This window comes from Halichoeres trimaculatus, unplaced genomic scaffold (genome assembly GCF_033239565.1).
Source record: "Halichoeres trimaculatus isolate MK-OKI-2021-1 unplaced genomic scaffold, fHalTri1.1 fHalTri1_scaffold_22, whole genome shotgun sequence".
Classification (NCBI taxonomy): domain Eukaryota; kingdom Metazoa; phylum Chordata; class Actinopteri; order Labriformes; family Labridae; genus Halichoeres; species Halichoeres trimaculatus.
Genome location: NW_027437200.1, coordinates 19,907,926 through 19,921,161, shown reverse-complemented (window position 1 = coordinate 19,921,161; position 13,236 = coordinate 19,907,926). Strand labels below are relative to the sequence as shown.

Genomic DNA, 13,236 nt, shown 5'->3' with positions numbered 1-13,236 from the left:
AACTCAAATCTTGTAACTTTTTGACTTAACCTTAAATCTTTCACCATTACGCCTTTTACTTTTAACTTTGGATGCAAAACCCTTTGCTCAAGTTTTTTTGACTCTAAATATTCTAACATTGTGGGCTTATACACTTTTATTAAACCTTGTACATTAAGTCTTTCTCAGCTCCAAAAGTCTGTATGTCAACTTTGATCTCATGACATTATGACTTTATTTCAGCTTCAATCTTGTATCATTAGTTTTTCTCTTGACCTGCCCAAGGCCCAAAACAATCTTAGAAGAAACTCACTCTCGTGTTATTAGAAACCTAAAACATTATCGGCTTGGAGCAAAGATGGCCAAAAAAAAAGACACTTTCAGCAAGGTGTCTCACAGCCTGAGACACTCCAGACTGGCTCTAAGTTTGTGTTTTTGGGAGACGCTACTTTCCAAGATTATTCCCTTAATAGATTTATGAGGTGCTGCAGACAGTCATGGTAGTGACCCAAAACCCACTGCTGACTCAGAGATGTTGCATCTGTGGTCTGGTGTCTGTGGATGCTGCTGTCTGGTCTCTGTCTTATCAGGTTTTTCTGGCTGGTAGGTGAGTCTGCTCCGTGATACTGAAGAGAGAAGGGTGGACGCAGACGGGCTGAGGGGGGAGGAAATGATTAAGGGTGAGATGGCGGGAAGTGGCAGCAGCGCAGACAGGAAGCAGAAACGTCTTATCTGGACTGGACTCAGCCACTGGAGGAGGATCAAAGAGGTGCACCTTGCTTTCATTTGTCGCGGTGGGTACTTCTTTGAAACTGCTCTTCAATGAAATTCAGTTTCCTTTGTGCAGTAGTCATATCCTGGTCACTTCTCTTAGAGGGTTTGAAATGGAAATAGGTTTACTCATCTGGCTAAAGGATGCTCTTAACGTGTTCCCTCCAACATGCGTGTAACAAGAGTTCAGCCTGAATTCTCTGGGTTAGAACTCACTCTGTGACTCAGCTAAGATAACAAAAAAGCCCTAATAAGAGAGTTTAAAAAAGGGCCCTGAAAAAACACCCACTGTAGTTAAAACTTTCCAGCATTCAGGTGATGAATGGTCTCCATTTCCAACCTCACTTTGCTGCTTTTTATAGCAGCTTATTCAAAAACTCTACAACAGCTACATCAAGAAAAAGTGTGCGTAACTGTTTGTGTGTGATTTCAAAACAGGACGAGACTGTTCAACGTACGCTCCCTCTCCTCAGACCGAGCATGAGCAGCGTCCACACGCCTCATTTAATCTAATAGACAATGTTTTGAAAAACAATACCGCATATTTTGGCTGTAATGCGTCAAAGCGGAGGACGTTAACATTCCCCTGGCCGACACTCGTCTGGGAAGGTCTGCGGCTCTGGAGGGGAGCGTGATGGAAAGGCAGAAAAATGGGACAAATGGAAGAAACAGCGTTGAGGCCCCTCAGAAACCCCTTGATATTTGTTTCACTTATTGTGGTCTGGCAATGTTAAATAACACAAAGAGTCCTGTGAAAAAAACAGCTCAGACTATTTGTACAATTAACAGGACAAATGTGGGCTTTAACTCAAGTTTGCTTATTGGAAAACCAGGGCAGCTGCTATAATAAGTCTGTCTGATACCTCCCACACTGTGCTGCAAAATGTGTTAAAGAATAACAAAAGAGGAAGAACTACATCTTGTAGTTATATTAATAAAAGCATAAATTGAATGATGTGTTTACAAGGTTCACAAATCAGCAAGAGACTCAAAATCACGTCAACAGACGGGGTCAGATTCAAAGTGTCTGTACCCAAAATACGCATTGACATAACAGGATGTATCTTCTCATTGGGCCACTTTGCAAACCCATCATGGGTTTTCATATATCCTTATATCTTATCTGTCACACAGAATCATATCTGCTCCTTTTAACCCATAATATTCATCTCACATTTCAACCTAACTTATCTTATCGTAACACAATGCAAGATGATTTAACTTGATTAAACTTAACGTAACAGGATGTGACCAAGGGGCAACATCCGGTTAGTAAAACTGAAGCCTAAGGCAGAAAGACCCAAAGTCTCGTACACACCCAGCCATAAAAACAGACTTTTACGACATTAAAAACATATTTACAGCGTTCGCAATCAGCACACACTGTATGATGAGTGAATTTGTTTCTAACAAGGCCGTTTTGAAGTTATTGGGATCGTATTGAGATCGTTTTCTACAGTCTATATACTTGACATAATGTAACATAACAAAATGTAGCGCAACATAATGTATCATAATGTAAGGGAATATTTAGTATAGCATAACATGGTGTGTTGAATCAAAACATTATGTAGTGTAACATATATTGTACTATATCAGAAAATAACAGCTCTCGCTTCCATGTCAGTTTCTTGTCATTTTTTCATCTCTTTTTCGTCTTCTCTGCTTTGTATGGTTCATTTGTTGGTCGTGGACACCAAACTGGTTTTGTCTTCAGTGATATTTTTACTACTTTTTCTCCCGTGTTTGTCTGGAGATCCTACATGTAACCATGGCTGCATTGTTTACATGTGAAATGAGCTGTTAGCAGCCTGTAGCATGTCAATACTAACTGGTGCAAGGCCAGATGTTTCCTCACAAGGTGAGGAGAAGGAGGTGAGGACGACGTGCTGGTTCTCAGGTGTGAGCTAAGAAGTGACGACATCGACCTGTCCTTCCATCCATCGTTATTGGGAACTTAAGATCTATCTCCAAGAGATGGACGAGCTAGCCGTGCTAACCCAGCAACAGAGGGAATACCAGAAGGCAGAGTAGCATTATGCTGTTCACAGACATGGCTAATGGAGCTAACACTAGACATGACTATCTTGTTATACACTTTCTTACTTTTGTTTTTGTTTTGATTGCTGCTGTCACTTCTGAATTTCCCCTCAGGGATAAATAAAGTATTTTCTATTCTATTTTCTATTCTATTCTATATTGTATTGTACTGTATCCAAACATATCTTATCATAACCTAACATCATGATGTCATACACTGTAATGTAAAACGCTGTAACATTAAATGCTGTAACTTAAAATGTTGTAATTCAGAACACTGTGAAGTATCATGCTCTGACATATCATTTTGTATCATATCATATCCCAGTGTATCATATTGTGTTATATTGTATCCTTCTGTATCATATGAGGCCATAATATATCTTATCAAAATGTATGGTATGTTATGGTACTGTAACATTTTAAGTGGTATGAGATGGTATCATAGTTTTTCATATCACTAAGTGTTTGATTAAATTTCGCTGGATTTTGTCCATGTTTGGTATCACGCCAAGCTGTGACATTACATCATAAAGTGGTCATGTTATATTAAAATGAATTAGGGCTTAGCAAATCATACACACTGTATCTTACAGTATCTTGAAATGCAAGCCAAGGCAGCAAGTCTGTTCATTCTTAACATTATGATTCTCTGACGAATATGATGACAGCCAAGCAGAGACTTGACGCTGGTCCACACACTGTATGTGCGCATAAAACTTTGAGTGAGTTATGAGTGTGAACTTTTTAGATTTCCTGGTGCGTAAAACAAGAATCACTGGGGTTTTCCCAAAAGAAGCTGGAAGATATAACCCACTTGATAGCCCAACTTTTTCAGAGTTCAGACATAGAAATATTCTATTTTTCTGTGCGGAGAACTTCTTTTACGAAGAGGCTCTTCCATCTCTCTCCTATACTCTTGTCATCTCTCCACTTGCTGCCTTTCCATCTCTGTCTTATGCAACTGTAAAGGATGACAGTCAAGACGCCAAGTCAAGTCTGAAGCTTCAGTCTCACCGCCAAAGCCAGACATGCCTGTAGAGAGCAGGCGGGGGGGCAACACAAAGAGGGATCTTCAGGATGAAAAATGACTGGACAGAAAAAAAGCAATGGCAGGGATTTTTAACTGGCGAAGACACATGCAGTCATTTCTCTTTCTGTATTTTGCAGCTGACACTGGTATCCAGGGAAGCTTTAATAAATTCAACAATGGAAAAAGCAATAAGTCCTGGATCAACAAGATTACAAGCAAACCAATAGAATCAAAAGAAAGGAAGGATTGGAGCCATGGTGCCTTGGAGATATTTGGTCATGTAAAAGGCAAAAGCACGGAAAATAAATTAAAAGTGAGTTAAAAAGAAAAGAGCAGGAAAATGGATCAACTTTTTCAGGGCAGTTACAGTGAGAGGAGAGGAAAAGAGGATTACTCAGTTTGGAGAAGGTGACGTGAACTGCTTCTGTCTCAGGTACAGTAAAGACGTAACTCCTGAGAGGCTGAAAGACTCAACTTGGAAGTGTTGGGAAACTAAAGCAGCAGTCAGGAGGTTATCGACTGTGAAGGGGTGTTGAGAAAAGGCAGATCTGTAACGTGACACCGCGAGTAGTTATGACAAAGTGCTGCTCTCTTAATATGGTCATTCAACTTCAGAATGACACTAAGAATGATGTGCTGGTTTAAATCAGCCTGGTTAACAGTAGAGTTAAAAGACAAATAAACATAATGTCATCTACATGTAATCTTTAGAGGACTGTTTCATTTGCTTCTAAAAGTTATGTCTCTAGACTTTACACAACTACTTGTAGACTGTACAAAAATGATTAAATGGAAGCTCCCCAAAAAGAAAGCGAAAACTTGATTAGAGCTCCCCCTACTGACAGGTAGAGTTATAGGCAAGTGGCAACCTCCAGATTGAGAAAGTAAGAGGATGCGGACGTGTAAAGAAAACCCGCAGTTCTTCAAGTGTCCACCTCCAGCAGCACACTCTGTATTTTTTCCAACCCTTTTATAACAGGTGAGCACGCTGTAGCTGTTAGCGAAGAGGCTAAAGGCACTTGATCTCCCCTGAATCACACTGTTTCTTGTTTTTCCGTACCGTGTCATTTTAATTTGTTTTATCTTATCATATCATGTAGTTACGCAATGTGTTCTGTCATATCTAGTAGTTCCATTTTGTCTTATTGTACCATACGGCATTATTAAGCCTCATACTGTGCCGTGTCATATCCTGTAATTCTGCGTTTTAGCGTATAACATTATTACATGATGTTTTATCGTGTGGTATCATTTCATTTCATTATGTGGTTTATTATTATATAATCTTACAATGTATTGTGTCTAGGGGTGTAAGGGTACACAAAAACCACGGTTCGGTACGTACCTTGGTTTTAGGGTCACGGTTTGGTACATTTTCGGTACAGTATGGAACAACGCAAAACCATTTGCTTGTTTATCATGTTTATTAAACCAAAAACTTGCCATTAGACAGCGAGGGGGGAGGCTCTTCAAGCTCCGGTTGGTCGTTAGCAGCAGCTATGATGCACAATTCAGACACAAGCTCCTGTGGCTACGGAAGCTCTTTGATATTCATCTTCTGATTGGCTCACCGTGAGACGTCACGTCCACATGATATGCACATGATCGCAAAGCACGAATCACAGACCACTTTCCTCATGAATATTTAAACGCCTTCCTGGCTCAGCCAATCACAGACGAGTACTCACGTGACTATTAAAGAGCCATGTGCAGCGGCTAACGTAAACTTACTGTACTCGTTCGAATACAGCACTGTACCAAACCGAACGGCCTTATGGAGCGGTTCGGCACGGATGCATGTACCGTTACACCCCTAATCGTGTCATGTTGTGGCATGATGTTTTGTGCCATGTCACAACGTTTCATGTTAAGTCGTATTTTCATGAAGTGTTAGGCCTTATCATAATGTTTTGTGTGATGTCATATTCATGCCTGTCATATCATTGTGGCAAGACGTGGTAAGTCCTGGCATGTCGTAGTTTGTCATGGCATTATGTGGCATTATGTGGCATGACGTGGCATGACGTGGCATGTCATGGCATATCGTGGCATGTTGTAGCATGAAGTGGCATAATCGTGTCAACTGGTTTTGGGCTGAGTTAATATCTCTGGGTGTATCTTGACAGTAGCCGCGTATACATGGACCCAAATATTCCGCTTGCTCAAACGGAAAGAATTTAACCTTTGTATACACCTCATACCAAAAGAATAGTGCCAATCCAAATGGACATTTAATCGGTTTCACAGGGGTGGAATATTCCTCTCCCGAAACCAATTGAGGTATCATGTATCCACTCAAACGAAAAGTTGTTAGGTTGGTTCTTTCAGCGCATGCTCAGATATGACGTAAGACGCAACTAGAGACGTTCCTCAATATGTTTACGTTTGTTTGCGCATGCCCCATTGACTATTCTGTTTGATTATAGCGGCACATATAGACCAGAGATTGGAATATTCCTTTCCATGTATACTGTTGTTTTTGGAAAAGTCATTCAGAACAAATTCATTCCGAAAGACAATAAACTCCTCATGTAACCGTGGCTACTGCCTTGCTTTAAAATCTGCTTCAAAAACAGATGGGTGATGTCACTGTGACTGTGTCCACGTATTGTACAGTTGGTAACTACAGTCCATCAAACCCACCTACTTTGTGTCAGTAGATTGGACATGCATCAAACTTTACAAGTTAATTTTCTTAGTCTCGTGGTGATTTACGTAAAAATAGTCACGACTATAAGGGGAGGAATCTAAGTCATGCTAATGTAAGGGACCTTTGGATTTTAATCTCTGCTTGCATAGTCAATCCCTTTAATTGTCAATGTGCAGGATGGCAGCACTTGCCAGGTATTTTGGCTTCTTCTTTGGATAAACAGATAAAGCGGTTGGGGCATGTCCTCCATCTTTATTTAAAGAAAATTTCCCCTCCTTTTGTAAATAAACTAAAAATTTGCTGTGCTCTTGCTCTGACCACACCTTATAAGAAAGAGCTAAAAGATGGTAAAGTGACTCATTTGGCTAAACAAGCTTACATTACCTCACTATATAGATATAAACAGTGGAGAGGTGAAAGGAGAGACAGCAGACAGACAGACAGCAGAGAGGCAGACAGAGATGAAGAGTGCTGGAGGACGGCCCTGTCTCTACATGCACGGCTGGTGGAAAAATGTCTCTCTTAATGGATCCCAGCTTTCTGCAGCACTTACAACAGCCAAGAGCAGCCAAGGGAATAAAATATGGCATTAGTATTATTATACTGCAATTATCAATTATCCTCTCTCTGACTTTCACTGTCTCTCCCTGTTGCTAACACACAGGCACATGTTCACACTCCTAACATACATGCATGTACAGCGCTCATTTTCCACTGAAGTCTCAGATTGATTCGCAGGAGCACGTGCTAGCACACATGCAGCAAAATTCCCCTTCAGACTCTCAAACTCACACTTTTCTCCAGGTCAGCGTGTACTTGATGACAGGATTTGTGCTTTGTCGATCAGAGTTAGCAGACTCAACGCTGAAAGAGACCACAAACTCTTCTTTTGTTTCTTTCCAGTCAGGCTCAGACAAGAGATGAAATAATCCAGATATCAGGCAGCAATTCCTCAAAGGTGGGTTGTGTGTTTTTTTTTCCGTATTTTAACAACACTTCCTCGAGCATGTGAAATACTCAGTAAACGTCAGAATGAATCCATCAGGTGTTGGCTGGTTTGTGGAGAGCCGGTGCTCAGTCTGTGTCTGGTAGGCTCATCTATCTTTCCAAAAACTCTCAGCTGTGTGTAGGCTGCACGTAGCTCCACCATTACTCATACACGGCTGACTCTCACCAGTCAGATGCCATCCTGAAAATGTAACCTAGGAGTGTTTATTGGTTCAGGTCAGCGAATTAGACTCTATCAGACTTTGAATCAATAACAATGTCTGAAAGCTGACTTAATTCCCAAGAAGTGGACCTTGTGTTTTTTTTCTTGATCCGACTCTGGCTGCTTCAGACTTCTACATCATTTGATAAATCACCCCAAACATTTGGAGTGTTTGTGGATAACGATAAGCCACCAAAGTTCCCCCAGAAAGCCTTTTCTCTGTATTGTTGTAGTCTTTAGGAGCTGGGGCGCAGCCAGCAGCCTCCTTATCAGCACTTAACTGAGGAGGGAGAGCTGAAAACTGTCCTGAGGGCCAAGCTTTCAGCGCTAAGCTGGAGGATACAGTCCAAAGGCTGTTAGCATAAAGGAGGGATAGACTGAGGGTTTAGACCTGCCAAAACTCAACGTACCTTCTCTTTGTTCTACAGAGTAAGCTGACGTGACTCATTCTGTCGTCTGAAGGGTATTCATGGAGAGCTAGCGCTGCTACGTCAGAGATTTGATGACTGACAAAAGAGCTTGACTAATTTTAGAGTTTTAAGACCAACAGAAAAGAGTGATACTCATACCAGAGTAATGCCAATATCAGAAAGAGACGACGATACTGAAATCCGAGAGTGATGTCAATATCAGAGTTATATCTACATGGACGAAAGAGAAAGAGAAAGTGATGCTGATATGGTGGTACCGTTGTGAGACAGTCGGAGCGTTTACATGCACGCAGCAGTCCGACTAAAGCCGCTTTTCCACCAAGCAGACTGGTTCGGTTCATCTTGGTACGACACGCATTTTGTAGCGTTTCCACTGACTTATCCCAGGACAGATCCCCAAAAACCGAGACAAGCCGTCTTACTTTTTGGGAACCTTTGATATGGGTGCCAGACTGAACCGATCAGCTCTCTGAAGGTGGAGCAACAACACTGAAGACCGTTGATTGGTCGAAAGAATCGTCACTTACCCCGACAGCGGCTGCATTTCTCCTGGGGGCACACAGACTTCTCTGAAACAAAGCTTGATTGTTCTTTGTATCAAAGAGCTACATGCCAACCACAGAGAGGACGAAATGCTGCATGTCTTCCATCTATGCTCTTTGTTTACTCTGTCGCGTTTTTCTTCTTCGTTGGATTTATCAGTGGGGTAAACTGTGTCGTGCTGCTACGGCATCACGCTATTGTTTAACAGCTGGGGCTTTCGGCATCCAGCTTACACGCCGCCTACCACGAGAGGGCACGGTTTGCTGTGGAAACGCAAACGGGTTCAGGCTTAACTGTACCAAACCGAGACAAACCGCACAGAACGGAACCAGACTACTTGGTGGAAACTCGGTTTAGGATCATAGCTTGATTGTAAAGCCGCAGCAGGGGGTCTTGACTTGTCTGCATACACATGCAGGAAAGTGAATTGGACTTCTGGCCGAGAACGTCTCACTCCACTTCAAAAGGCAGCGCTGTCATTCTTTGATAGGCAAAGCTGACGCGTATCGAACTAGTTTCAGTTCATCTGGAGAGAAAGACACATTTTAGCGTTGATGGAAAAGATGGATGCAGCTGAAGCTCTTTTTTTTGTTTTTTGGTTTTGTGTATGTGCCATGGTGTTTGTTGTACTGGAGCCATTTCATCATGGTCATCTACTTCTCTTAGCGCCAAGGTGTACCAAGACCTGACAAGTCCTGCCCAAGGGGCAACATCCAGTTCAGAAAAATGAAGCCTACGCAGAAGTGCATCAAGGATCCCCTTGAGGCTGGCAGCAGAAAGACTGGAAGACCTGGCTAAAAGCATGTTTACAGCCTGATTCAAAAAAACAACCTAGGTCTAGAGACAATGATTTGGCTATCGGCACACGGTACGGTGGGTGCATTTTTTTCTTACTCTGCAGTTTAGAAGTTATTAGGATCATCTGATTGTCTAATCACACACAGCTCAACTTAAGCGATTGATGGGCGATCGATCTGTTGAAAAGGAAGCTCAAAGCCTGAGTCATATCCAATATGAATGCGTCTGCAGATAGGCATCATTTTACGGTATTAGGGACCGACGGTAACGTCATGAAGACTACATCCATGTCTTATACAGTCTATGGTCCTGCCAAATCCAACCCCAATCTGATTGCAATGGTATCATCTTGGTGTATCTAGGTCGAGCTATGCTCAGTTCGCTTTCAGTCCGATTAAGCTATTAACATGCATTTGAATAGACCAATCTTGAGCTGACCAAGCCCATAGTCCAATTTGTCAAGCTGCATGTAAACCTTCCAATATCCTAATGAAGATATCAGCAAGTTATACCGATATCATAATGATGCCAACGTAAGAGTAATGCCGATATCAGGAAGTGATGCTGATATAAAAGTGGTATCAATCTGATAGAGTGATGCAAATATAAGAATGACTTTAGGGGCACATGGGAGGTCCGGCTAACAGCGATATCAAATAACTGCCTTGTTTTGTTTTGTACTATTATGCATTTTCTATACTCGATTGTAGCCTGTCTTCCATAAAAAAATCCTTAAAATCTCTGACTTCCCTCTCCGTTTCTCCTCAACAGTCCTTACTCAAAGCAGTTTGTGCTCTTGTGATTCAGCACCAAGCTCAGCTATTTGTACAACCATCACCTGTTTCATCACATGATGGTGTCAGAGAGGGTTTCAAACCTCAGTGCACCACGTTAACCTCCCATTCTTTGAGCTGTGTTGATGCAACAATCAGCTGACTGCAAAACCCTAACAGTGGTGTGGAAAGAGACAAAACTTTCTCCAAAGCACCTGAATGTTGTTCTTCTTCAATAACACTCTGAACTGAAGCCCAGAGCCCAGGTGTGTGTGTGTGCATGTGTGTGTGTGTTTACACAGGACCTCTATACCACCAACACAGCTCCAACAGCTGGCCTGCTTGGACTTGACGGATGAACTGTGCCATATGTCCTCACTGTGTGTGTATTTGAGCGCTCTGCTGGGTGTCGGGCTGCACAAATCAACAAACCATAAACAAGCTCGTGTTTTGACCTCTTGTAATCCCACATAACCCCCAAAAATCCCTGCTTCCAAAACAAACTCGCACATACAATCCAAACACAGAGGTAAAAAGAGAGAGTGTGTTATCGGAGGGGAATCAGAGGAGAGCAGACACACTTGACGTGAACGTCTCGCTATTTTTTCCAAACCTGTTTCCCAGAGTGTGTGTCTACGTGTGTCTGCCTGTGCTTGTGCATGCGTGAGCTCCCACTTGATGGTATTTTTATCACTGGAAACTCCTCAACAATTAGCCCGGCGAGCGGCTTCCCCTCACTATCTGCTGGTGTGTAATTTAGAGGAAGCAGGAGCCGCAACAGCGCGGCCACGCAGGGCATCATTAACGCACACAGGAGGCTGCAGCCAACTCACACACACACAAACACACACACACACACATGTAGTGATAGAGACTTACCGCTGCTCTCTGGAAGGCTCCTTTCGTGTAGGTTCCTCCTCCTCTGTAGTTGATGGCGGGGATCTCCTGGTTGAACAGGGAACACTTGTGTTGGTGCGACTTTGGCGCCGAGATGTGGTCCACTCTTGTCACCACGTGCGTCTTGGACGAGAAGGTGACCAAAGCCACTCTTGTGTTCTCCGGCGCCACAGGGAAGTCGGACAGCATCTTGCGCACAAACCTGAGCTCGCTCAGGAAGTTGTTGGCACCAACGCTGGACGATTCATCCACAAGGAAGACCAGGTCCAAGCAGGCGCTCTTTTCCCGCAGCTCGCGGACGTTTCGCTTGAACGCCTGGCCAAGGCGCTCCACTTTGCTCTCGGCGCTCTCTGACAGGTTGCCGGCTGATGAGGAGGAGGAGGAGGTTAAAGGTGGCATCTGCCTGGACCGGCGCTTCTGCTGCTGCTGCTGCTGCTTGGGTTGGGGTTGCTGCGCAGGCGAGGCAGTGATCCAAACATCCAGGGCGCACAGGATTATTAGGCAAGTAGTCCAGGATGGTTTCAAAAAGAGGCTTTGGGAAAACATGGTGACACCTGCTGATGTGAAAGAGTTTTGAAGGAAAAAAGACAACGTGGTTCCTCTTTTGAGTGAGGATGTTTCACTCCTGCATCTGCCTCCAGCAACAGTTCAGTGCAGAGTTCCTCAAAAGCATTGCTGGATGAAGATGAGGAGTCTCCAACGGAATAAAACTCCGGCCGCGTCTGGAAAAACGCTGGTCTACCTCCCTGCTTCTGTCCTTTGCGTTTGTACTCTTTCAAAACCTCACACCAATCTGCCTCATTTCTTTTTTCTCTTTCTTCTTTCTCTTCTGTCTGTCACTCTATCCAGTGCATCAGATCCAAAACCAAAACAACAAAAAACCCACAGCCTCTTCAGTCCTCTTCAGTGCCCCTCAGACTCCTGTCTGCCTGTGTGACGCTCCTGCCTGCCTGCCTGCCTGCACCGTCGGCCAAGCTCTGAATGCTTGTTCCCCTCTTCTCCCCAAATCATTTAAAAAAACACACAGAGGAGGAGGAGAAGGAGGAGGGAGGGAGAGAAAAAGTTGAGAGAGAAAGAGGGAGAGAGGGAGGTTGAGGGGAAAAAAGGGGGCAGTCCAGTCTCGGACATGTAGTCAGTTTTTTCCCCCCTCTCTTCATCTCTCCTCCTCTTTTTTCTCTCACCTCCCCCCTATCTCCGAGTCTCTCACCCTTCCCCCTCCTCTCCCTCCCTCTCTGTATCTGTCTGTCTCTCCTGTCAGATGTCAGCTCAGCGCCTTGCCTGTCAACTTGTCAACATTCCCTAAGAAAGCACCAGCAACAGGCAGCGTGATTGACTCCATATGTCCACATGTGTAAGGTAGCATCAAAGAAAGTGAGAGTGAAAGGTGGGACGCAAGAAGAGGGTGAGCATGCTTTGCCAAATCACCACTCCTTAAGTGGGTATCATTTCCTCTCTGTGTCTTATTCAAGGAATAAAAAAAGGAGGAGGGGAAACGTCCGTGCTCACTTATTGGATTTGTCTATTTCTTCCTGCACCACAGGGATTCGCTCTTCCAGCCTCTCCCTCTTTCTCCTTCTTTCTCCCTCTCTCTGCTGTCGTGTTTTCCTTCACTGATTTTATCTGTAACCAAAACAAAGGCAGCCGGTGTTAGAGAGGCACAGTGTGCCTGTTAAAGTGAAGGCCGCAGATTTACAGCAGAGAGCTGGCTTCAGAAGGAGCCGCACAGAAGAAGAAGAAGAGGCAGTGCAGGGAATAGAAAGTGACAAGAGATCTAGTCATTTCAACTGTGTGTGAGCATCTTCGACATCCTCCAGAGATGACTCTCCACATGGTTTAACATTTTCGACACTGCCATTTGGAGCAAAAAGTGGTCATATTCATGTCTGCATTGTAGACACATGCCAATAACAAGAAGCCCCGCCCCTTTATCATCTGTTTCAAACTCAAACCAGAAATCCCAACCATGAACTCATTAAAAAATTTGACAGGGTAATAAATCATCTTATTTCTTCATCTCCTTTCATGCATTCTGCACAATTTCCAACCCCAGTCTCCCTCTGGTGGACAAAAGAAGCACTGGCCTCACTTTGGCAACGTCATCTCATCTTTTG

At 43.5% G+C, this 13,236-nt stretch overlaps 1 protein-coding gene across 1 annotated transcript in view; it reads right to left on the bottom strand.

Moving 5' to 3' along the window:
• The window catches only part of svep1 (sushi, von Willebrand factor type A, EGF and pentraxin domain containing 1), a 123,556-nt gene extending 111,324 nt beyond the window's left edge, over positions 1 to 12,232 (bottom strand). The window contains exon 1 of the mRNA XM_074699186.1: positions 11,108 to 12,232. Coding sequence (XP_074555287.1) covers positions 11,108 to 11,671 — 564 coding nt within the window. The 5' untranslated portion in view covers positions 11,672 to 12,232. The remainder of the gene's footprint in view (positions 1 to 11,107) is intronic.
• Between the last annotated feature and the right edge of the window lie 1,004 nt (positions 12,233 to 13,236).